Here is a 23,091-nt window from a genome sequence, read left to right as displayed (position 1 = left end):
AACTTTACCACTCTATGCCTCCATTTCCATGTCTAAAATGGATACCGTGTGTGCCTTACAAGGTGGTCATGAAAACTGCGTAAGTTAATTTATGTAATATGCTCCACACAGTACTCAGTGCATTATAAGTCCTCAAGAATTAGTAACCATTGCCATTATTACTACTATTACTGTTACTATTATATGGCCCTTATGAAGAAAGGAGTGGCATCTTATGCACATGGGTCTTAGCTCCTCCTGTAATTACAAGTGTTTGAATGGTGGTGATCACTTGCATTTTTAATACCCCCTGCACCCAGCTGTAGTTTGCAAATAGTGAGGACTGTGAATGTGAATTGGCTGAGCATCTCTAGAGCCCGAAGGCCTCGATTTCAGTCTTGGGTCTGCCACTAACAAGCTGTGTGACTTTGGGCAAGTTTCCTAACTTCTCTGGGCCTCAGTTTTTCATTTACAAAATGGATGAAATAATGGTATATTTTTCATGGATTGTTGCAAGGATTAAATGAGGCATTACTAACAATGTGTCTGGGAACTCTTCCCTGGATTAGCCAGCCTCTAATGCAGAACCTGCACCCAGTAGCTGCTCAGTGAAGATATTTTGAAAGAATGAATGATCCCATTGTACCAGCTGTAATGAGATTTAGGGGTGGGTTTATTATGGTATGATTCTCAATTACAGTAATTTGGCCTAGGTTTCTGGCATAATTATCTCCCTCCTCTCTTTATTCTTTTATTACTTGGCTCTAGAGTAATTGATTAGTTTTAACTGGCTTATGGCATGCAGGCCTTTTTAGTGAACACCTCTCAAGCCTCTATGGAAGCAGAAGGAGCATAAAAATAAATACAGAATTTGCCCACGTTCCTCTTAAGCCCAATTGAGTAGGATTGGCCTGTGGATGCAGCAGCGTAAGTGACAAACAGAGACAGACATGTTTGCAAGGCCATTGAATGCAGCTCTATTTGCCAGTTAACTAAGAACACACGCTCTTTGAGGCAGCACAGACAACCAGAAACATCACCAAAGAGAACAGTTCACCCATGGAAAAAAGAGGCAGCTTTGAAGTGATGAGGGCTTAAGCACCCCCTGGAGTATCAGAGCTTGTTGCAGGTGATCCACGGTCCTGCTCAGGGTCTTCCTTGCTGGCCGGGGCTGGCCCTGTTCTTTTGGTGGCCACTGAATACCAGGCTGCCCAGCCCCAGGCCCTCCAGGATCCACCAGCACAAAGGGACTTCAGTAGCGGCCCTGGGGGCAGGGTGAGCAAGGCACACCAACGGTGCGTGGCACACAGATGGTGCGGGGCACACATGGGGAGGGCACACAGGGGGTGCAGGAAGGAGTGGAGCACGGGTTACAGGGCAGTCTGCAGGAGAAAGTCACAGAGGGACAGGATTAGTAGAGAAGGCCCACTCGGCCACAGGTCCTGCCAATTCTCCCCTCGGATGCCTCTCAACCCCATCTACCGTGCTTTCTCTGCCCAGCCTCCCTGGTCCCAACCTCCGCCATCTTTGCCTGAGTCACCTCATGGCCTCCTAACTGATCTCCCCAACCCCACTTGGGCCCCTCCTAACCACTGTCCACTTAGTAGCCAGAGCAATCTTCTACAGTCACAAATCCAATTATGTCCCTCCCCTCCCTAAAACCTTCAGTGGCTTCCATTTGAGCTCAGGATGAAAAGCAGCTTCCTCTGGAAGCCATCATTCTCAGCAAACTAACACAGGAACGGAAAACCAAACACTGCATGTTCTCACTCATAAGTGGGAGTTGAACAATGAGAACACATGGGCACAGGGAGGGGAACATCACATACTGGGGCCTGTCGAGAGGTGAGGGGAGTGGGGAGGGAGAACATTAAAACAAATATCTAATGCATGCGGGCTTAAAACCTAGATGACGGGTTGATAGGCCACAAACCACCATGGCACATGTACACCTATGTAACAAACCTGCACGTTCTGCACGTGTATCCCAGAAGTTAAAGTAAAATAAAATAAAATAAACAAAAGCAGCTTCCTTAATAGCACCTGCATGATCCTGCTCCCACCTCTTGCCCCAGCCTCACCTGATGGCTCCATTGCTCTGGGAGCTGCAGGTACTCTGATCTTCTTCCAGCTCCTGCAGGGACTGTACTGCTCAGGCCACAGGGCTTGTGCCCTGTGCCGTACATCTCTGGAACCCTCTTCCCTCTCCACTCACCTACATTTCTTCTCTTGTTTAAGAGCTCAACTGTCACGTCCTCCTTGAAGCCTCCCCCACCTCTCTGAGACAAAGCCCCCATGGTACATGTATCTCCTTTCATCGTGAGTAGTTATCATTCTATTATGGTCTGTCTCCCCAGCCAAGCAGTGAGGCCAGCAGCCACGGACCCATGCCCACCCTGCATACCTCACGTAGAGTAGGCACCTAATAAGAATATTTGGATCAGACAAAATAATAAATGAATGAAGAATTAATACATGGTGAAAGGAAAGAGGATGATCTCAGAGAGTGACAGGCATGCGCTCAAAACCAGGAACAACACACTGGATGCTGGATGGAAACCCAGTGCCTCAGAGAACCAACGGGAGGCCTGAGGATCATGTGTAACCCGAAATGTGTTCCATTTGCCTGGCACTATATATTCTCTTTAATTTGTTTTTTTTATGTCTTTAATCTATTTTTATTTAATTTTGGTACTTGGAATGTGATAAAGATTCAACTCTACTTGTTTAAATGTGGACTCGTTTGAAAATACTTAAGAATCAGGAGAATTTAACATTTTTAAAAATCCAGATTCTCAGCTTCCCTGGAACTATTGAAAGATCAGCAATACTGGACCTGCTTCTCATACAGTAGAAGTGGCCCTGAGGGCATGCCACTGCCTGGATTGGACAAGGCAAGAGCTTTCTGCTTTTCCACCACCTCCATATGACCCACGTCATTCATGCACGTTAATGGCCTGGTCCTTGCAAATGTTTGACACAACACTTGCCCTGAAGTTGTAGATTCTGAATGATGGAGAAGCAAGGCCAAATGCGGAATAAGAAATAGCTACAACAGTCGTCAGCCCACCGGGTGTCCATGGCCCAGAGGTAACCCTGCATTCAGACAGCCACCAAGTCCTGCTGATTCTACCTGCACAGTGTCTAGAGCTGATGCCTCTGCTGCCCTAACTCAGGCCCTCCCCATTGCTTACCTAGGCTGTGGTCAGGGCCTCCTGGACAGTTTCCCTGCCTGGTTCCCCTCCCTCTACTCAGTTCTTCCTGCTGCCATCAGGGCCATCTTCCTGAAGAACAGCTTTGAGCTTCAGAGACATTTACTGAGCATCTACTATGTGCCACGTACAGGGAATAAAAAGGTATTATAATGTCTCTGCATTCTAGATGTTTACCATCTAGTGGAGAAGACACCCAGTAAATTCTCTCATTTCCTCCTCAAAACAATAGCAAGGCCTTCCACTTGCCTATAAATTAAAGCCCTCCCTTCCCAGCATGACCCGTGTCGTTCTCCATAAACGGGCCCCGGCTGATCTTTCCTGTCCTGCTCCCCACCAGCGCTCAATTACACAAGGCTACCTATTGTCCTGCTGACATGCCAAAATCTCCGTTCTGAGAGGAATAGAGCTATGAGGTGAGGCTGGGGTAAGAGGTGGGAGCAGGATTGTGTAGGTACTATTAACAAAGCTGCTTTTCATCCTAAGCTCCGGACAGGCCATGACCTCCAGTCACCTGTCCGCCTATCTCCCTAAACATATGGAAATGACAGGAGGGCAAATGCCCTGTCTTCCTCTATCTTGGTGTTCTCCATAGCACCTGCCCCATGGTGGGCACTTAGAAGGAGCTTGCCAGCTTGGAATGAGACAGAGTGGTCTCCGAGGGGCTTGGTTCAGGATGGCAGCATGAACACCACTGCCTGACTTCCTTCAGAGCATACCAGCTTCTTAATGTCTCCATATCAGGACAGGGTTCTAAGCTGATGGTCCCTCAAGGGTAGATCCAGTTGCTTCCTATAACCTCCCAGAATCCCTGCCCACGTCTCTCTAAGCCTCAGCTGGGCCTGCGTACTTGCAGTCCTCGCTCTCCAGCAGGCTCCGGTACGTGTTGATCTCGCCCTCCAGCCGGGCCCGGACGTCCAGCAGCACCTGGTACTCCTGGTTCTGCCGCTCCAGGTCAGCCCGGATCTCGGCCAGCTGGGCCTCAACATTGGTGATCATGCACTGCATCTGGGCCAGCTGGGAGCTGTAGCGGGCCTCACTCTCCGTCAGCGTGTTTTCCAGGGAGTCCCTCTAAGGCAAAGGAAGAGATAACCATGAGAAGGGGAGCTGTTTACCATGGCCTGCTTCAGAAAGAACCAAGAAGAGCCAAATCTCCCTTTGATGCTGGAAATGAGCCCTCCCTACATCAGTCACTTTAGAAACGGAAGCCCAGAAAGGTCAAATGACTTGTTCAAGGGTAAACAGCTGGTACATTATGGAACCACAGTTTCTATTTGTAAATCTGATCCTAAATCCCTCCTTCCTTCGGCAACCTTTGTCTGGCTTCAGGCTTTGGATCTGAGATTTCCCAAGTACCTCCCTGCTGGCATCATTTAGAACAGTGGTTTTCAAACCTGGCCACAAATTAGCACCACATGGGAGCCATCAAAAAAATACCCATGACCGGCCAGGTGCAGTGGCTCATGCCTGTAATCCCAGCACTTTGGGAGGCCAAGGTGGGTGGATCACCTCAGGTCAGTAGTTCGAGACCAGCCTGGCCAATATGGTGAAACCCCATCTCTACTAAAAATACAAACATTAGCAGGGCATGGCAGTGCATGCCTGTAATCTCAGCTACTTGGGAGGCTGAGGCAGGAGAATCACTTGAACCCAGCAGGGGCAGAGGTTGCAGTGAGCTGAGATCATGCCACTGCACTCCAGCCTGGGCAACAGAGTGAGACTCCATCTCAAAAAAAAAAAAAAATACCCATAATCAGGCCCCATCTCCAGAGACTCTGGTTCATTTGGTCCAGAGAAGAACCTGGGCATCAGGATGGGTGATATTGAGATCCATAGGTTTGGAAGGGCAGGCTAAGCACAGAACAAGCCTTCTTGTGGAGTTGAGTTTGACAGTGTCCACCTAACCCATGTCTGATTTGAAACATCCCTCTTATCTCTGAGCTGGATCTCCGGAGAAACCTCCCTCCAGGAAAAGTCAACACGATGAGCATCCATGGTGGCTGAAATCTGGGCCTCCTCTTCCTCTTTCCTGGGAACCTGCTCAGTACCGCCTAGGATCCAGAGGGAGGGGTGCCCACCCAGCAGCTCTCACCAGGCTGTGCTGGGCCTGTAGCTCAATCTCCAGCGTGTTGACTGTGCGTCTCAGGTCAATTATGTCTGACTGGTAGTTCTGAAGCTGCTCAGAGCTTGTAGCCACCTGCTGGTTAAGCTCCTCCATCTGCAGTGCGGGGAAGGAGAAGGCTGGAGTCCCTTCCTAGGGACATGGAGGAGGCCACCCCCACCATAAGAGGCCCACCTGCGTATTGAACCATTCTTCCACGTCCCTGCGGTTGGCCTCCACCAAGGTCTCGTACTGACACCGCATCTCCTCCAGTACCCTGGTCAGGTCCACCGGGGGTGCAGCGTCCACCTCGATGTTAAGGCGGTCCCCAAGCTGGCATCGAAGGGAACTGACCTCCTGAAAAGGCACAAGAGCTCCAGGCAAGTGTGAGAATCATAGGATCCTGGCTCACTTCCCCAGGGAGACATGAAAAGATGCAACAAAAGTTGCTAAAGATTGAAACATTAGATGGCCCCCAAGGACTGCAGTCCACTCAGCAGCATCCCAGTGCTCTTCAAACTCCAGCTGAATACCTCTGTGATGGGAACCTCACTGCAACACAACACTTCCTATCACTTTGGCAGAAGCCAAGAGCAGCGCCCAGGTTTGTTTGATGCATTTGGGCTAAAATGGGAAACCAGTCCCCCTAGTATTCCCAGTCACCCTCCCCGCCTGTGTTCATCCTGGGAGGAGGGTAGCAGGAGCCTGGCTTGACTAGTTAAAGGCCTGAGTTAGGGCAGCTGCCTCCCAGGCTTGGCTGCCAAAGAGGGAAAGTTGTCACTGAGGCTGCCAGGGTGTGCGATAACTTCTCATTAGTGGCTTCTTGGTGCTGTTCCCAGTTCTCTGATTTGAGTGAGATGAGTCAGGAGCCCGAGGGTGCTTGGTGAGTACGGGGTGACTGATTGTTACTTTACACTTCAGCCTGAGGAAACCCAGCCAAGATTCAGAGGCACTTGTTCATTCAAATCCCAAGTCAAGAGGTTGAGAGTCAACCAGGGAGGAGGGAAAAAACACCATGGCTCAGGTGGGCTTGGCAGCACACAGGTGCCCAAAGCAGAGGGCTTCCCCTCTGAGAAACTTCAGGAGATAAGGAAAAATCAGAGAGTAAAGGGTTTGCCTATGGCTTCAGCTTGAGCATTTTATATGCAAACAGAAGAGAGGACAAAATAAGGATGGGGGCAAAAAGAGGAGACCACTGCAGCTCTACTCCCTCTCAGAAGAGATGGGACTGCTTCTGAGAGTTGAGCCGGGCAGAGATGGACAGGCCATTCAACGTGAGATCTGGAACATAACTCACCCCGGCACCACTGCACCACTCTACCTCTGCTGTGTGGCTCTCGAGAGAAAACAAATGCAGTCGCCACTAGTGAGCACTTGGCAGCCACACTAGCCCAGGAAATGCAGAAGGGAAGGGGGCTACACTTCTGAGCGTTGACCAAGTGGCAGGTGTTTCATACCCGTGCCTTGGAGATTTCCATGATCCATATCCTATCCATTAAATCCTCACAATAACCCTGCGTGATCGTGTTGTCCCCGTTATACAGATGAGGAGGCTCAGAAAGATTCCATAAATTGGGCAAAGTCACTGAAACAACATGTGGCAGGCTTGGGAATTTTAGCCCATGCCTATCCAACCCCATGCCCCACGTTCTTCCCCCTCTGCTTCCCGGGGCCACTTCAGCGGGACTTCCAGCCTCACCTCCTCATGGTTCTTTTTGAGGCACATCAGCTCCTCCTTCAGGGACTCCACCTGGGCCTCCAGGTCAGCCTTGCACAGAGTGAGATCATCCAGGATCCTGCGCAGGCCATTGATGTCAGCCTCCACCAGCTGCCGCATGGCCAGCTCCGCCTCGTACCTGCACAAGGACAGGGTCAGCAACCGAGGGTGAAACAGAATGCAGAACTCAGGGAAGGCCTTAAACTGCCGGCACTTTCCAACCCTCCGTGAAACTAAAGGAAAGTTGCCCCAGAGCCTATGAGGACAGGACCTTCCCAGCTCCAGCCCCCCGGCTGAACTCACTTGGCCCTGAAGTCATCGGCAGCCAGTTTGGCATTATCGATGTTCACGACCATCCTGGCATTCTCTGCCTTGGTACACAGAATCTGCAGGCCAAGGCACATGGAGAGGGTTAGTTCAGGATGAGAAGAAGCAAGAAGAACGCAAATGAAGAAAAGACAGCAGCAAAGGTAGGATTTAGCAGCCCTGCAGCCATCCCTGCAGAAGGTCCTCTTTCCTGGAACTCTGGGAGATATTTAGTGAATTGCTAGTCCTTGGAGAACTTGAGATGTATTTTTTAAGAACCTGGAGCTTTGTAAATTCAAATTCCCCATTTTGGATGTGCCAAGCAATGTGGAGGGAAAGAATCTCATGTCTGAAGTCACTCATGTGACAGTTAGAAGGGTCTTTGACATTTACTGAAAACTCACTGTGGCCCAGGAAACTCGGTGTGTTCCAAGCACTTGACCTGCATCATCTCATCAAATCCTTTTGACAACCCCATTAGATAACGACCATTATTATTCCTGTTTTACAGATGAGAAAACTGAGGCCTGGGGAAGGGATGGGACCTCCCAAAGTCATGCAATGAGGCAATGGTAGAACTGAGACTAGATCCCAGATCTCTCCACCTGAAAGCCTCAGGTTGAGTGCTCAAATTATAAAATAACCCTATGCCCTAGGGAAGTCTCTTTGTCCTGAACATAGCTTAATAAGCTAACGAGATTCCAATCTGGAATGCCAGCTAGTCCAGATCCCTTCCCAGAGAGCCTGTTCACCTCACCGCTGCCCTCACCTTCTGCTGGAGCTCCTCAATGGTCCTGAAATGAGACTGGTAGTCAGGAGTCATGGTGAGCACCTGGGAGTGAGAGGCCTCTTGGATCCTGCTCTCCAGCTCCGCATTCTCCTGCTCCAGCTGCCGCACCCTTGTCAGGTAGCTGGCCAGGCGGTCATTCAGGAACTGCATGGTTTCCTTCTCATTGCCATTGAAGGCCCCTTCTCTGTACCAGCTGCCAGGGCCCATGGAGCCGGAGATGCCACTGGCTGTCCGGCGGGAACTGGATAGATAGGTTTTGGAGAGGCAGCTGGCTGGCTGGAAGGTGGTGGGCATGCAGACAGAAGGCAGGCATGCCATGGGCTGGCAGACATAGCCCAGGCACAGCTCAGGCCGGCAGTTCACGCTGCTGGAACAGACCGAGGCAGGCCGGGGGCAGCTCTTGAGAGAGGCTTGCAAGTTGTTGGTGACACAGCAGGAGGATGTCATGTTGGAGAGGCCTTTTCTCCTCAGCCACAGCTGCCTGGATGTCTACAGACCCCATGCCGCCCGGGCCATTTTATGCCCTTGCAGTGAGGGGGCTCACGATAGAAATTCATCATTGGGTGGTGTTGATGTTTACACCCAGCCCCAGAGGAAGCTGCTAATTAATTTGTAATTTGGTTTCCAATAAGGAGTTCCTTTCCTCATAAAAGAGGCCAAACTTATCATTTGGCTAAAGCAGGAGTCTGGGTTCCTGTCATTGATCACCATGAGAGAGCTTCAGGACACATCTTCAAAGGGTCAGCCGCATACCTGGGCCCTCATTACTAGGGCTGGCCCTCCAGGAGACTGCCACAACCCAGCCTGTGCCTCCACTGGCTTTGCCCACTGCACCCCCGCCTGCTGTAGCCCTGAGAAGCCTGCAGGTCTGTGCAACAGTGGCTGCCTCTTTTAATGAAAGCATTCCCCATGGGAAGAGGCTTGGCTATTTAACAAGGAAATGTGTGGGTGGTAGAAACTGCTCCGATATTGGCAGTGGCATAAATCCAGCAGAAAGGAACAGGAACCTCAGAGGCTTCCTAACAGACATCATCTTCCTGCCAAGGGGAAGAAAATAATATCAGTGGGGAGAGAACGAACTCAAGACATAGGCAGCATCACTTCTCAGCCTTTTGGCTAAGATCAAGTGTGGTATCTGTTCTTATCATTTTAATATCTGATACGTCCTGCATCCGAGGACAACATATTAAATGGATTTTGGGAGCAGGGAGATGGAATAAGAGCTTGCTCTGTTCACTCTACATGTTGACCTGGTATTGCAGTACCTCCAGGAATGCTGCACCCCTTCAAAAGGCAAAAAAAAAAAAAGACCCAAACGGAAACCTAAGAATCAGGTACATCTTTCCAGTTGGACTCTTCCTCTTGGAAAAGTCCATATCATGAATATCTCCAGGTGGCAGCTGCTCTATCTTGACCCCCTCTGGACCATCCATTCAATTATCACTGCACCATATACACAATTGTCAAGTGCTCAATAATTGTTGAACAGACAGATAGAATAGTTGGAACAGGTTCTACTTTTACTTTCTGTTGTGGCAGATGGGGAAGGCTCACTTCAGGATCTCAGACTGTGGAAGCAGTGTGAATCCACTCCCTTGGGAAAGGTCGTTCTATAGCCCTGGAATGAGCTAAGCCAGGAGATGGGGAGCATATGTGCCCAACTATAGAAGCCCTGGGCATTCACTTAAGAAGGCAACGTGCTAGAGCACTGGTTTTCAGTCCTGGCTGCAAAAGCTGTGAACTTCACATTTAGTATGTGTCTGCTATATAGCCACTTTTTTATTCAGTAATCTTCTTGATATAATTTTGGGGTATAAGTACTTGCCTTATGTTTCACATATTCCCAGAAATGTCAGTACAAAAACGGGAAAGGGAAAATGCCACCCAGCTCACTCATTGCATAAGAAAAGGAGAGCATAGATATGCTGCCTCTGACTTGCCATGTGGCATTGGGAAAGTAATTTTGTCTCTCCAGACCTCAGTTTCCTCATGCCAATTGAGAGGGTCAGATTGAATACTCACAATCTGATTCACTGCAACAACTATAAATTCCACTACCTTGTCTGGATCACCTATTTAAAGAAGATTATAGCATCACATGGAAGGAGGTGTGATGGCAATACCAACTACAAGGGATGAGACTCATCAGGCCACCCTTCATAATCATAGCCGGCACTTGTGGAATGTATACGAATACCAGGTATGGTGCTGAGTGCTTGGCATTAATTTGCCCATTTAATCCTCTCACCCAAAAACTATAATTATTATAATAAGGTGTTATCAGTTGTTCTCAAAGTATACTTCCTAGACCAGCAGCATCAACCTGACTCAGGAACATGTTAGAAATGCAAGTTTTCACCCTAGAAGAAAGCCTAGGCAATACCATTCAGGACATAGGCATGGGCAAAGACTTCATGACTAAAACACCAAAAGCAATTGCAACAAAAGCCAAAGTTGACAAATGGGATCTAATTCAACTAAAGAGCTTCTGCACAGCAAAAGAAACTATTATCAGAGTCAGCAGGCAACCTACAGAATTGGAGACAATTTTTGCAATCTACCCATCTGACAAAGGTCTAATATCCAGAATCTACAAGGAGCTTAAACAAATTTACAAGAAAATAACAAAGAACCCCATCAAAAAGTGGGCAAAGGATATGAACAGGCACTTCTCAAAAGAAGACATTTATGTGGCCAGGAAACATGTGAAAAAAAAGCTCATCATCACTGGTCATTAGAGAAATGCAAATCAAAACCACAATGAAATACCATCTCATGCCAGTTAGAATGGTGATCATTAACAAGTCTGGTAACAACAGATGCTGGCAAGGCTGTGAAGAAATAGGAAAGCTTTTACACTGTTAGTGGGAGTGTAAATTAGTTCAACCATTGTGGAAGACAGCATGGTGATTCCTCAATGATCTAAAACCAGAAATACCATTTGACCCAGCAATCCCATATACCCAAAGGATTATAAATCTTTCTACTATAAAGACACATGCACACGTATGTTTATTGCAGCACTATTTACAATAGCAAAGACTTGGAACCAACCCAAATGCCCATCAATGATAGACTGGATAAAGAAAATGTGGCACATATACACCATGAAATACTATGCAGTCATAAAAAAGAATAAGTTCGTGTCCTTTGCAGGGACATGGATGAAGCTGGAAACCATCATTCTTAGCAAACTAACACAGGAACAGAAAACCAAACACCACATGTTCTCACTCATAAGTGGGAGTTGAACAATGAGAACACATGGACACAGGGAGGGGAACATCACACACCAGGGCCTGTCGGGGGATGAGGGGCAAGGGGAGGGAGAGCATTAGGACAAATACCTAATGCATGCGGGGCTTAAAACCTAGATGATGGGTTGATAGGTGCAGCAAACCACCATGGCACATGTATACCTATGCAACAAACCTGCACGTTCTGCAAATGCATCCCAGAACTTAAAGTAAAATTAAAAAAAAAAAAAGAAATGCAGTTTTTCAGGCTCATCCCAGACTGGCTGAATCAGAAACTCTGAAGCTGGGGCTGGGATGCAGCAACCTGTGTTTAGCATGTCCTCCAGGTGGTTTGGAGACCCACTGGGATAGAGGAAGATACAGGCATACCTCAGAGATAGTGCAGGTTCAGTTCTAGACCACCACAATAAAGCAAATGTCACCTAAAGTGAGTCATACAAACTTTTTGGTTTTTCTATGCATGTAAACGTTATATTTACATTATACTATAGTCTATTAAGTGTACAATAGCATTATGTCTAAAAACAATGTATATAACTTAATTTTAAAAATGCTTTATTGCTAAAAATGCTAAGGATCATCTGAGCCTTCAGCAAGTTGTGATCTTGTTGCTGGTGGAATGTCTTGCCTCAATGTTGATGGCTGAGGACTGATCAGGGTGATGACTGCCGAAAGTTAGCGTGGCTGTGGCAATTTCTGAAAATGAGACATCAGTGAAGTTTGCTGCATCAATTGACTCTTCCTTTCACGAAAGATTTCCCTTAGCATGTGATGCTGTTTGACAGCATTTTCACAGTAGAACTTCTTTCAAAACTGGGGTCAGTCCTCTCAAACCCTGCCACTGCCTTATTAACTAAATTGATGTAGTATTCCAAATCCTTTGTTGCCATTTCAGTGACGTTCACAGCATCTTCACCAGGAGTAGTTTCCATCTCAAGAAACCACTTTCTTTGTTCATGAATAAGAAGCAACTCCTCATCCGTTCGTTTTGCCGTAAGATGGCAACAATTCAGTCACATCTTCAGGCTCCAATTCTAATTTTAATTCTCTTGCTATTTCCAACACATCTATAGTTACTTCCTCTGCTGAAGTCTTGAGCCCCTCAACATCATACATGAGGGTTGGAATCAACTTCTTCCAAACTCCTGTTGATGTCAATATTTTGACCTCCTCTCTTGAGTCACAAATATTGACATATAGAATAGTGAATCCTCTTCAGAAGGTTTTCAATTTACTTTGCCCAGATCCATCAGAGGAATCACTCTCTATGGCAGCTATAGCCTTATGAAATATATTTCTTAGGTAATAAGACTTGAAAGTCAAAATTAGTTTTTGACCCACGGGCTGTGGAATGGATGTCGTGTTGGCAAGCACGAAAACATTAATCTCCTTGGACAGCCCCATCAGGGCTCTTGGGTGATCAGATGCATTGTCAATGAGCAGAAATATTTTGAAAGAAACCTTTTATTCTAAGCAGTAGGTCTCAACAGTGGGCTTAAAATATTCAGTAAACCATGTTATAAACAGATGCACTGTCGTCCAGGCTTTGTCGTTCCATTTGTAGTGCACAGGCAGAATAGATTTAGCATCATTCTTAAGTGCCCTAGGATATTCAGAATGGTAAATGAGCATTGACTTCCCGCTTGAAGTCATCAGCTGCATTAGCTCCTAGCAAGAGAGTCAGCCCATCCTTTGAAGGCTTTGAAGGCATACTCCTCCTGTCTAGCTATGAAAGATGCCTCCTCCCTAAACTTCATCATTTCTAGCTTTTTATTTAAAGGGAGAGACCTGCAACTTTTCCTTTCACTTGAACTCTTAGAAGCCACGGTAGGGTAATTAATTGGCCTAATTTCAATATTGCTGTGTCTCAGAAAATAGGTAGACCCAAAATAGGGGGAGAGATGGGGGAATGGCCAGTTGGTGGAGCCATCGGAATGCACTCAACGTTTATCAATTAAGTTCCCCATCTTATCTGGTTATGGTTTGGGGCTTCCCAGAACAATTACAACAGTAACATCAAAGATTACTGATCACAGATCACCATAACACATACAATAATGAAAAAGTTTGGCCAGCCGTGGTGGCTCACACCTGTAATCCCAGCACTTTGGGAGGCTGAGGCAGGAGGATCACTTGAGGTCAGGAGTTCGAGACCAGCCTGGCCAACATGACGAAACCCCATCTCTACTAAAATTACAAAAATTAGCCAGGCACAGAGTGCCTGTAATCCTAGCTACTTGGGAGGCTGAGGCACGAGAATCGCTTGAACTCAGTAGACAGAGGTTGCAGTGAGCCGAGATCACGCCACTGCACTCCAGCCTGGGCAGACAGAGCAAGACTCTGTCTCAAAAAAAAAGAAAAAAGAAAAAGAAAAAATTTGTATTGTGAGAATTACCAAAATGTGACACAGAGACACATAAGCACATGCTGTTGGAAAAATTAGCACCAACAGACTTGCTCTAGGCTGAATTGGCACAAAACTTTAATTTGTAAAAAAAAAGAAAAAAAGAAAAAACCACGATATCTGGGAAGTACAATAAATTGAAACTCAACAAATCAAAGTGTGCCTGCATATAGTTTAACAGCTGTCACAATTCATCTTGCAGGAAAAAAAAATGTCTTTGCTTGGGAAACTACATTAAGAAGATCTTGGGTTAAAAGGTAGGACCCTAATGCCTTGATTTGGCTGGTAAGACATCAGAGGGAGAAAGGAGAGAAGGATTTGAAGTTCACAGGACAATCCTGGAAGGAAGGAATGAAGAGAAGAGAGACAGAAACCAGGAGCAGGGGCTCCAGGATGATGCTGAGAGGCTGTCGCTGTGAGGTGCGGTCCCAAATGCCAGCATGAGCAGAGTTTTCTGTTGCGAAGGAAAGACCAGGTTTCATATAAGAGCAGATTGAGGCCGGGTGCGGTGGCTCCCACCTATAATCCCAGCACTTTGGGATACCAAGGTGGGTGGATCACGAGGTCAGGAGATCGAGACCATCCTGGCTAACACAGTGAAACCCTGTCTCTACTAAAAACACAAAAAAATTAGCTGGGCGTGGTGGCGAGCGCCTGTAGTCCCAGCTAATAGGGAGGCTGAGGCAGGAGAAAGCCGTGAACCCGGGAGGAAGAGCTTGCAGTGAGCCGAGATCGCGCCACCACACTCCAGCCTGAGCCAAAGAGTGAGACTCCATCTCAAAAAAAAAAAAAAAGAAAGAAAAAAAGAGCAGATTGATAAAGGTAGTAGCAACAGCATCCAAAGTCACAGAAGACCACAGTTCCAGGCAACATGCCAGATCTGGGGTATGTCGTGGAGATGGAGAAGTAGGATCTGGGAAATGTAGCCACAGAGAAAGTGGGGCACTGTCAGTTCTCAGGCCCAGGTCTGGCTGATACGAAGACTTTCCACTGTACCCCAACCTCTCTGGGGCCAGAGCAAACTATCAGGAAAATAAGTTTAGGAAGAGAAGAGAAAGGGATGCAAAGAATCCAGGAGGAAGGGCCTGTTTCAACAAAAGCAGATAGGATGTGTGTCACAGCCTGGGCCAGCACTGTCTCTCTCCATTCATTCCCCCGCAGAAAACCAGAGGCTCCTTCTTTGGAAAGAAAAAAACTCCAGAGAAAAGACTTACAGAAACTGAACTGAGGTGGTTGTACCATGCAAAAAGCCAGTTTGCCAACCTGCCCATCCACATAGCAACTTCTATCAGCTTTTTAGTGTCTCATCATGAAATATAAACAAAAGGATGACCAGATACTTGAAGGAAGCTTCCAATATTAAAGACAAAGTAAAACAAGCAAACAAACAAAACAGTAAAAAAGGAGATTGAAGAAAACAGAAATAATGCAGAATCCAAAACTATATATATATTTTTTTTTAATAACCTCAGAGTGGGAGAGATGTATATACATATAGCAATTATAGCCATGAAACAAGAACTAAATGTTATAAAACAGGAGCAAACAGAGAAGAAAAAAATGACTTTTTGGGGAAAGAAATATAACAAATTTAAAATGTAGTTCAAAAATTTGAAATCGAAAGAGAGAGAAATGGCAGAACTGAGAAAGTCAAAAGCATAATAGGGACCAGACCTGGTGGTGCTAGGGTCTATGTCAGAGCTGCTCTGAGCCCCCTACACTCCCAACTGTGTTGCCAAAAGTTCCTCTACCTGACAAATGACCTCTCAACCCTGGCTTCATGTTCGAATCACCCAGAGAGCTTTCAAAAATCCCAATACCGAGTCATATCCCACACCAACTAAAGCAGAATTTTGGGGGGTCAGAGCAGGCATCGGTATTTTTTAAAGCCCTCCAGGTCATTCCAACGTACAGGCAAGGCTGAGAACTTGCTGTTGAATGGAAACAGCGTTATAATTAAAAATCACAAGCAAATGAAGTAAATAATAATTAGAGGTAGGATTACACATGATTTAGTTAGCTACATCTTGGAGGAAGCTAGGATGGGTTTGGAAAGGATTTGTGCCATAGAGAACGCCATAAAGAAGAGCGTGACCTACACACAGCAGAGTTAACGGAGCCCATGTGCTCCAGACAGCATCCACGTGCTGCTGGCCATGAGGCTCCCCGCTGACTTTGCTCAGAGTTGGAATTAGATAATGAAGCATGTAACTGTATATTCACTTTAGCTGGCCTGGTTTACCAGGAAGGAAACATCAGAAATGAAACCCTGGCCAGGGAAATGTGGATGCCCGGCCTCATAGCAATCCAGTCGTCCAGCTGGAAGGGAGAGTTGGTAGTGATGACCCATCTTCAAATGCCCTGCATATGCTGGGCAAAGCAGTGTCAGTCTCACTTCACAGCATAAGTGTCATGTTCTCTATTTAACTGAGGCTCAGAAAGGGACAATGACCTGCTAAAGCTCCCACATGTAGTTAGTGGTGGGTGGGGATTTGAATCCAGGTCCATCTGACTCCACATTCGGAGCCCACGTTTATTGCACTAATGTCAAGGTCCCCTTCAGCCAGTCTCCTGACACCACTGAGATAGAAAAGAAAAAAGTGACAAGTGAGCATCCTTCCAGTCCCATCTCAAGGCCCCCGTCCTACACAGACCAGTCCTCCCCTGGCAGCTAACACACATCCGGCACAGGGGCGTGCTTTGTAAGGGTTTGTTGAATGAAGTGAATGATCCTGAGGCGACCACCCCTTTCCGGTGCCTAAGCCTCACCAAAATTAGCCAAGGGGTTCCAAAAAGACCAACACGGAGGTGATGCCAGATACCAGGAGCAAGGTGGGGCTGGGAGCAACCAAAGGCGCAGGCCTTCTTTGCAGGGGGCTAGAAAGGAGAGGATTCTGTGTTCAAATCAGAGTGAACTACAGCAGATGTCCTTAAGGAACAAGGGTCTCCGGCTTGCCTTAGTCAGCGTCTTCCAGCCACCTGCTCTCCCCCTTGGACATGGCTACAGCTCTCTTAACATCACTGAAGCTCCTTAGCAGGTGCTCTCAGCATCTTACGAGGAGCACATGCCAGCTGGGAATGCACATCCTCGTTTTTTGCTCAGAAACTTTGGTCTTAGCCCTTCTCCCTTTCCCACTGGGATTAAGGGAACTTGCTATTTGCCTTGCCTGTTTGGGGAGGACATTCTGGACATAGATGAGAGCCTTTGGGTCAAGCTGCTGGGAACTCTCACACCCATCTGGGGAGGGCTCGTTGTACACCTCGCCAGATGCCAAGAGCACAGGAGGACACACACGAGCCTCCTAAGGACAAGAGCCTTAGCGTTCGGGATAGAAGCCCTGAAGGCGAGCGCACTCTCCGTCTCCTGCTTGTGACGGGTTGTCGGTTGTTAAGGGGGTTGCTGAACTTGGAGGGCTGCATGAAAGGGCTGCAATGGAAGGGGGCTTATGTAAATGTACCCCTGAAAGTACCCTGGGAGGGAGACACCCTATCGTCGGTCTTACAAGGACCACAGACAAGAGGCTGATAAAGTGGCCTAAAACCCTCCCTGTTATGCTGATCTCAGTTTCCATCTCAGTTTTGTCCCTCCCACTCTGGGATCCCCAAGTGACCACGTATACTAAGAGGGATTCCAGAGCGGTCTGGAAACACCTGGCACCACACTGGAATCTTGGAGAAAGGTCTTCACTGGGGAAGCCAAGCAAAAGCTCTCACTGTAGGCCTCAACCCACCCCAAACGGGGGCATAGTGACCCTGTCATCCAAAGGGTCATACTTGGTCACACATCTCCCATTCGTCTGCCCAACAGTCACCCCCTGGACACAGCAGAGACACAAGCCAACAACACCAGAATGGTGCAAGTTAGGCATAAGGGCCTGAGCAAACGCACTTTATTGTTCTGCCAACAAAAGCCCTCTACTGCATTTCAGAATCCACCAGAACAGCGCCCAGAAGGAAAACCTGACCCAGGAGGCAGCCTGAGAACAGAGACCCTGGCACCCACTGAAATGATGAGGAGTTGAGACCTTTGGGGGCAGCCAGCCTTTGTGACAGGCTCTGAGAAACTTTAAGGCATATATTTGCAATGAGCCTTTTCAGTCAGACCCTGGGCCTGGGCTCTGGGTGAAGAGAGGGGATTGGGCTACAAGGGTTAAGGTTGGGTAGAGACCAAGTTCAAGCCCTGGAGAAAATAGCCATGGCCTTCTGGGTCACCCGCTCTCAGAACCGGCCCCCTGGGCAGGGCACACAAATGGGGCGGGGGCTGCAGTTTGTGCGGGCTGCACTAGGACCGCAGGAGGCCGCAGGAAGACAGGGAAGGCATGACTTGGAGGGTGAGTAGTCAGGTGCACATGGGTTACAGGGGAGCCTAGAAAAAAGAAAACAGTCAGATTACTATGATTTTCCAGTTGCTGTTTGCAGTAACTCAAAGTAGATCCTAGACTATGCAAACTAGGAAGCACCTTAAAAATTACCTTGATCCTGCCCCCTTGTTTTACCAAAAGGGAAACAGGCCCTGAGAGGAAAGGGGGCTTGCTGGAGTCACGTGATGAGTTTGCAGGAAGACCAGAACTAAGTGACCAGGACTCCAGACTCCGAATGCCAGGCTCTTTCTAGGCACCATGCTGTCTTCCCAGAACTTGGTAGATTGCAGTGAGAAGACAAGAGCACATGCAGTGATACTCACTTGCTGTCCTCACTCTCCAGCAGGCCCCGGTACGTGTTGATCTCACACTCCAGCCGGGCCCGGACGTCCAGCAGCACCTGGTACTCCTGGTTCTGCCGCTCCAGGTCAGCCCGGATCTCGGCCAGCTGGGCCTCCACGTTGGTGATCATGCACTGCATCTGGGCCAGCTGCGAGCTGTAGCGGGCCTCCGTCTCTGCCAGGGTGGATTCCAAAGCATCTCTCTGTGAGGGCAAGAGTTGTGTAGGGAGGAAAAAGGCTAGAGGTCAGAGAAGGAGCACGGAAGATTCATCTGGGTCTCAGTGAGGCCTCAGAATCCAAGAACAGAAGCTCGGAGAATCAGGGTTTGAGCTAGGATGAACCACAATCAGACGTCTCACTTGAGATGAGCTAATTAGCCCCTGTGGCTTCTTTGATCTAGAAAGTATCTCCCTGTTAGTGTCATCTCTGAGTAACTGATAATTACTCAGAAGATGAATTTGCTTACACAAATATAGGACCTACTGCCGGACATGTCAGTTGCTACAGGTCTCTTGTCTTTTACCACTGGCGGATTTGTGACTGGGGCTTGTCCCTCATTCCCTCTTTTCTGCATAGAGAGCCCCTGGTGCTCAAGAACATGAACCCCTGGAGTCTGCCTGTGTGGTCAAAGCATGGACGCTGGGGAGCTCGTGTGCTCCTTGGCTTGGTCCAGAGGCAGCTCCACCCTGCCTTGGGGCTCACCGTGCTGTGCTGGGCCTGCAGCTCAATCTCCAGGGCGCTGACCGTGCGTCTCAGCTCGATGATCTCTGCCTGGCAGGACTGCAACTGCTCTGAGCTGGACACCACCTGCTGGTTCAGCTCCTCAGTCTGAAACATACACACCAGGACCTGGTCAGCCACACCAGGAACTTGGCTTCAGAGAGCTACAGAGGCCAGTTAGAGTCATGAGCCAAGAAAGACCTTCCCGATTCCCCAGTCCCACTCATTTATTTTATACTGAAGGGCAATGTTGCTCAGAGGACAGCAAACTGCCCAAGTGGGTCTGTTTTGACCTTGTCAGCAAGGTCAATTGAAGTGGGTCTATTTTGACCTTGTCAGCAAGGTCAATTGAAGTGGGTCTGTCTTGACCTTGTCAGCAAGGTCAAAACAGAGATGGGACTCAAAGTTAGATTTCTTGATTCAGAGCCCCAGGGTCACTTCCATGAGAGCCACCACATACCCCTGTTGCACTGACTGTTTCCAGGTACCTACTTGGGTGTCAAACCAGTCTTCAGCATCCCGGCGGTTATTCTCCACCAGGGTTTCATACTGGCACCTCATCTCATCCAGAACTCGGTTCAGGTCAACAGGTGGGGCAGCATCCACCTCAACATTGAGCCGGTCACCAAGCTGGCAGCGCAGTGAGTTCACTTCCTATGGCACAGACCAGAGTGAGTACTAATTCCCAGAGGGCTGCCTCCAAGATTCGCCTCCTCCTAATGTTCACCTCCTCCCCATGCTCACCTCCTCCTCATGCTCACCTCCTCCCCATGCTCACCTCCTCCCCATGCTCACCTCCTCTGCATGCTCACCTGCTCTCTATGCTCACCTGCTCCCCATGCTCACCTCCTCCTCCCTATGCACACCTGCTCCCTCATGTTCACCTCCCCCTATGCTCACCTCACCCCCATGCTCACCTCCTCCCCATGTTCACCTCCTCCCCATGTTCACCTCCTCCCCCATGCTCACCTGCTCTGCCATGTTCGCCTCTTCCCCCATGCTCACCTCCTCATGGTTCTTCTTCAGGCAGAGCAGCTCCTCCTTCAGGGACTCCACCTGGGTCTCCAGGTCAGACTTGCACAGGGTCAGGTCATCCAGGATCCTGCGCAGACCGTTGATGTCTGACTCCACCAGCTGCCGCAGGGACACCTCCGTCTCATACCTGCAGGCATAGAACAGGGCACCTGAGTCTGCATTTCCTTTTCGCATCTAAGTCAGGCCTGCCCTCAGACTGTCCAGGTGCTGTAAGTCCTGCTTTTATGCCCCAGTGACAGAGTACAGCCAAAACCCTGAGCCCAGGCATCACCTGTGTCCAGTTCTAGCAGCCCCCCAACCACACGACAAACAGGACAACTCACTTGGTCCTGAAGTCATCTGCAGCCAATTTGGCATTGTCAATCTCCACCACCAGCCTGGCATTCTCAGCCTTGCTGCATAGAGTCTGGAGATATAAAGAAGTTATTTCATTGCAAGAAAGGACATTCCGCTTGTTGGAGCTCCGTAAAGCTGACAAGGGCTGACTCTGGAGGGAGGAAGTCACCCATCCTGGACCTCTGCTACTCCACGTGCATTGGAGGGTTATGGGCAGGCTCTAGGGATCAACTATGGAAAGTCCAGGGTTTCTTCCAGTGCAGTGTATCTGTGACCTGTGACTCAGGTTAGATAGCTGCATGAAAATGCAACAGGAAAGGCCTGGCATGATGAAATGAGGCTTCTTCCAATCTCCCTGTCTCCGAGGCCTACTGGGGGCATACCCCGGGATTCTCTGGTCATAAATGGTCCCTCACAGGAGCCAGCTATAACTTTGGGCCAGGCAAGAAGCGGATATGGGCCCTTGGCAAGACAGAAACTTCTCTGGCAGGCGTTTTCTTCCCTGAGTTACTTATGGGAAGCCTGAACTGCACTGCACTAAATACATCAAACCCAATCCCCTGACTTTAAATAAAAGAGGAAATGAAGACTCAGAAGACTTAGAGGAGTGGGCAATAGTACCAAAGGTCACAGAGTTCATTCATAGACCTGAAGTTCAAGCTCTGGCTCCAGTAACTGCCATCTGGGTCACTTACCCAGGCTGAACCTCAGTGTTCTCATCTGTTTAATGGGCTAATGATACCTCCCTCATAAGGTTATTGGGAGGAGCAAATGAGGCCATAGAGATGAACATGCTTGGTGACTTCCAACATGCCCTATGGGAACAGAACTACCAATGAATGCTGGTGACACCAAGTTCCTGGGAATCCAAAGCCACTCTGAACCTCTTACCTTCTTCTGGAGTTCCTCGATGGTCCGGAAGTAGGACTGGTAGTCAGGGCACATGTAGGGGACCTGCTGCTCACACCACTCACGGATGCGGCTCTCCAGGCTGGCGTTCTCCTGCTCCAGCTGACGCACCTTCTCCAGGTAGCTGGCCAGGCGGTCGTTCAGGGATTGCATGGTCTCCTTCTCATTGCCAGTGAGGATGCCCTCCCCAAACCAGCCCCCACCCACACTGTAGCTGGTAGCGAAGCCTCCGGCAGGGAGGCAGAGAGTAGGGAGGCAGCTGGTGGCCCTGTAGCTGCTTCTGCCCAGACCCACTGAGCAGGCAGAGAAACTTCTGGCCACACGGGAGAGACTCGGGAGCTTGCAAGAGCTGCTGGAGTACATTGCGGACACACGAGTGGAGCCCCCACTGGCCCCTCCTGGGCTCTTGAGAGATCCAGAAGAGAAGCCGGCCTTGAGGCATTTGGAAGCCATGGCCCGTGCAACTCAGATGCAATTGATAGGTCTCTGAGACCAGACACCCCAAAGCAGAGAAGCAGCTCCTTACCCCAGATTTATATCTCTGCCCCAGTGGGCGTTGGTTGGCCTTCACAAAGTGTTTTCTCCTCATTAAAGTTAACACCACTTTCTATTAAAACCCCTCATTAACCTGTTATTTAGTTTTCTGTGAAAATTTACCAGTCTCATAAAATAGGAGCCCCGTTGCTATGTTAAGACTCGCCTCCACCACCCTACATCACTGGGAAGACCAAGTCCCTGTCAGTTCTTCAAAGGGACCTGTCATTTGAGCCCAGACCTCAGCCTCCACATTAAGCAAGCATGGGAGTTCAGCCACTGTCTTGACTTTCTCCAACTTTGACTTCTTTTATGGGCCCGAGGGAGTAGAGGAGGTCTCTGGGGTGCTCCCAGAAGATGGAAGGGTAAACTTGGTTGTTGCAGGAAGGCAGGGGTCTTGCGGCCAGGGAGACACAGAAGGCTCTTGAATCCAGAAAATATGGCTAGGGTGACCAATTTTCTTGGTTTCCCCAGGAATTTTCTGGCTTTAGTTCCGAAAGTTCCATATGCCAGGGAACCCTCAGTCCTGGGCAAAAGGGGGCAGCTCATCACCCTAGATACTGCAGAGCCCTGATGGACACTTCCCTACTCTTTCCCTTGCCAGGAAGTCTGTGCAGGTTGTAGAGCCTAAGTTCTAGCCACAATGCCTAGAGGTCAGTTAATTGGACACTTGCCCATGATGACATCTAGAAGGACGTGTCTTCCCCAGCCCTGGTTGAGAAATGGAGAAGCCCTTCCTTCTGGCTGCCTGAATTGGAGCTCTTTTCACACAGCCCTATCAATAACCCGGCTGATGGTAGCAACCATCGTTCACTGAGCATTTAGTGCCCACCAGCCCCCATGCTGATCTGTCTCTATGCATTCTCTTACTCAGTCCTCACACAACCTCATGAGATTGGCATCACCAGTAGCCCATTAAATACAGGAGGCTTGGACTGTTTCAGGAGCCTGTCCCAGATCACAGCTTAACAAGCATCTGTACAACTGTTCAAGGCATGCTGTCTTCTTTAAGGCCTCACACACACCCTGCAACACAGTCGTGGATAGAAAGGTGCTGACTCCTACAGAAGGAGACAATGGTCAGAGTGG

The 23,091-nt window shown here is 48.6% G+C and overlaps 2 protein-coding genes and 1 non-coding gene across 3 annotated transcripts; 1 reads left to right on the top strand and 2 right to left on the bottom strand.

Annotated features, from left to right (window-relative positions):
* Positions 1-634: 634 nt before the first annotated feature.
* Positions 635-8,613, bottom strand: KRT32 (keratin 32). Its single transcript, XM_003279424.2, has 7 exons — positions 8,085-8,613; positions 7,313-7,395; positions 6,992-7,148; positions 5,488-5,649; positions 5,284-5,409; positions 4,042-4,262; positions 635-1,361 (listed from the first exon to the last, which is right to left on the bottom strand). Exons 1-7 carry the CDS (start codon positions 8,550-8,552, stop codon positions 1,232-1,234), a joined length of 1,347 nt encoding a protein of 448 aa, XP_003279472.1. The 5' UTR covers positions 8,553-8,613; the 3' UTR covers positions 635-1,231.
* A 588-nt stretch (positions 8,614-9,201) lies between these two features.
* Positions 9,202-9,392, top strand: LOC115833612. Its single transcript, XR_004029003.1, has one exon. It is a non-coding gene; the product is annotated as a U2 spliceosomal RNA (small nuclear RNA).
* Positions 9,393-17,618: 8,226 nt separating this feature from the next.
* Positions 17,619-21,964, bottom strand: KRT35 (keratin 35). Its single transcript, XM_003279425.1, has 8 exons — positions 21,451-21,964; positions 20,547-20,629; positions 20,194-20,350; positions 19,681-19,842; positions 19,171-19,296; positions 18,451-18,671; positions 17,979-18,132; positions 17,619-17,871 (listed from the first exon to the last, which is right to left on the bottom strand). The coding sequence occupies exons 1-7, from the start codon at positions 21,919-21,921 to the stop codon at positions 17,985-17,987; spliced, it is 1,368 nt and encodes a 455-aa protein (XP_003279473.1). The 5' UTR covers positions 21,922-21,964; the 3' UTR covers positions 17,619-17,871; positions 17,979-17,984.
* Positions 21,965-23,091: the final 1,127 nt, after the last annotated feature.

Source organism: Nomascus leucogenys, unplaced genomic scaffold (genome assembly GCF_006542625.1).
Source record: "Nomascus leucogenys isolate Asia unplaced genomic scaffold, Asia_NLE_v1 Super-Scaffold_285, whole genome shotgun sequence".
In the NCBI taxonomy this organism is placed as follows: Eukaryota; Metazoa; Chordata; class Mammalia; order Primates; family Hylobatidae; genus Nomascus; species Nomascus leucogenys.
This window is presented reverse-complemented; position numbering and strand designations above follow the sequence as displayed.

Coding starts and splice junctions, on each gene's coding strand:
- KRT35 (XM_003279425.1), bottom strand. CDS start 21,921: ATGGCTTCCAAATGCCTCAAGGCCGGCTTCTCTTCTGGATCTCTCAAG. Junction 18,672..19,170: donor TGCAGGCCCAGCACAGCACG/GTGAGCCCCAAG, acceptor TTGCCCTCACAG/AGAGATGCTTTGGAATCCAC. Junction 18,133..18,450: donor CTGGAGAGTGAGGACAGCAA/GTGAGTATCACT, acceptor TCTTTTTTCTAG/GCTCCCCTGTAACCCATGTG.
- KRT32 (XM_003279424.2), bottom strand. CDS start 8,552: ATGACATCCTCCTGCTGTGTCACCAACAACTTGCAAGCCTCTCTCAAG. Junction 5,650..6,991: donor TCAAAAAGAACCATGAGGAG/GTGAGGCTGGAA, acceptor GTGCCTTTTCAG/GAGGTCAGTTCCCTTCGATG. Junction 1,362..4,041: donor CTGGAGAGCGAGGACTGCAA/GTACGCAGGCCC, acceptor TTTCTCCTGCAG/ACTGCCCTGTAACCCGTGCT.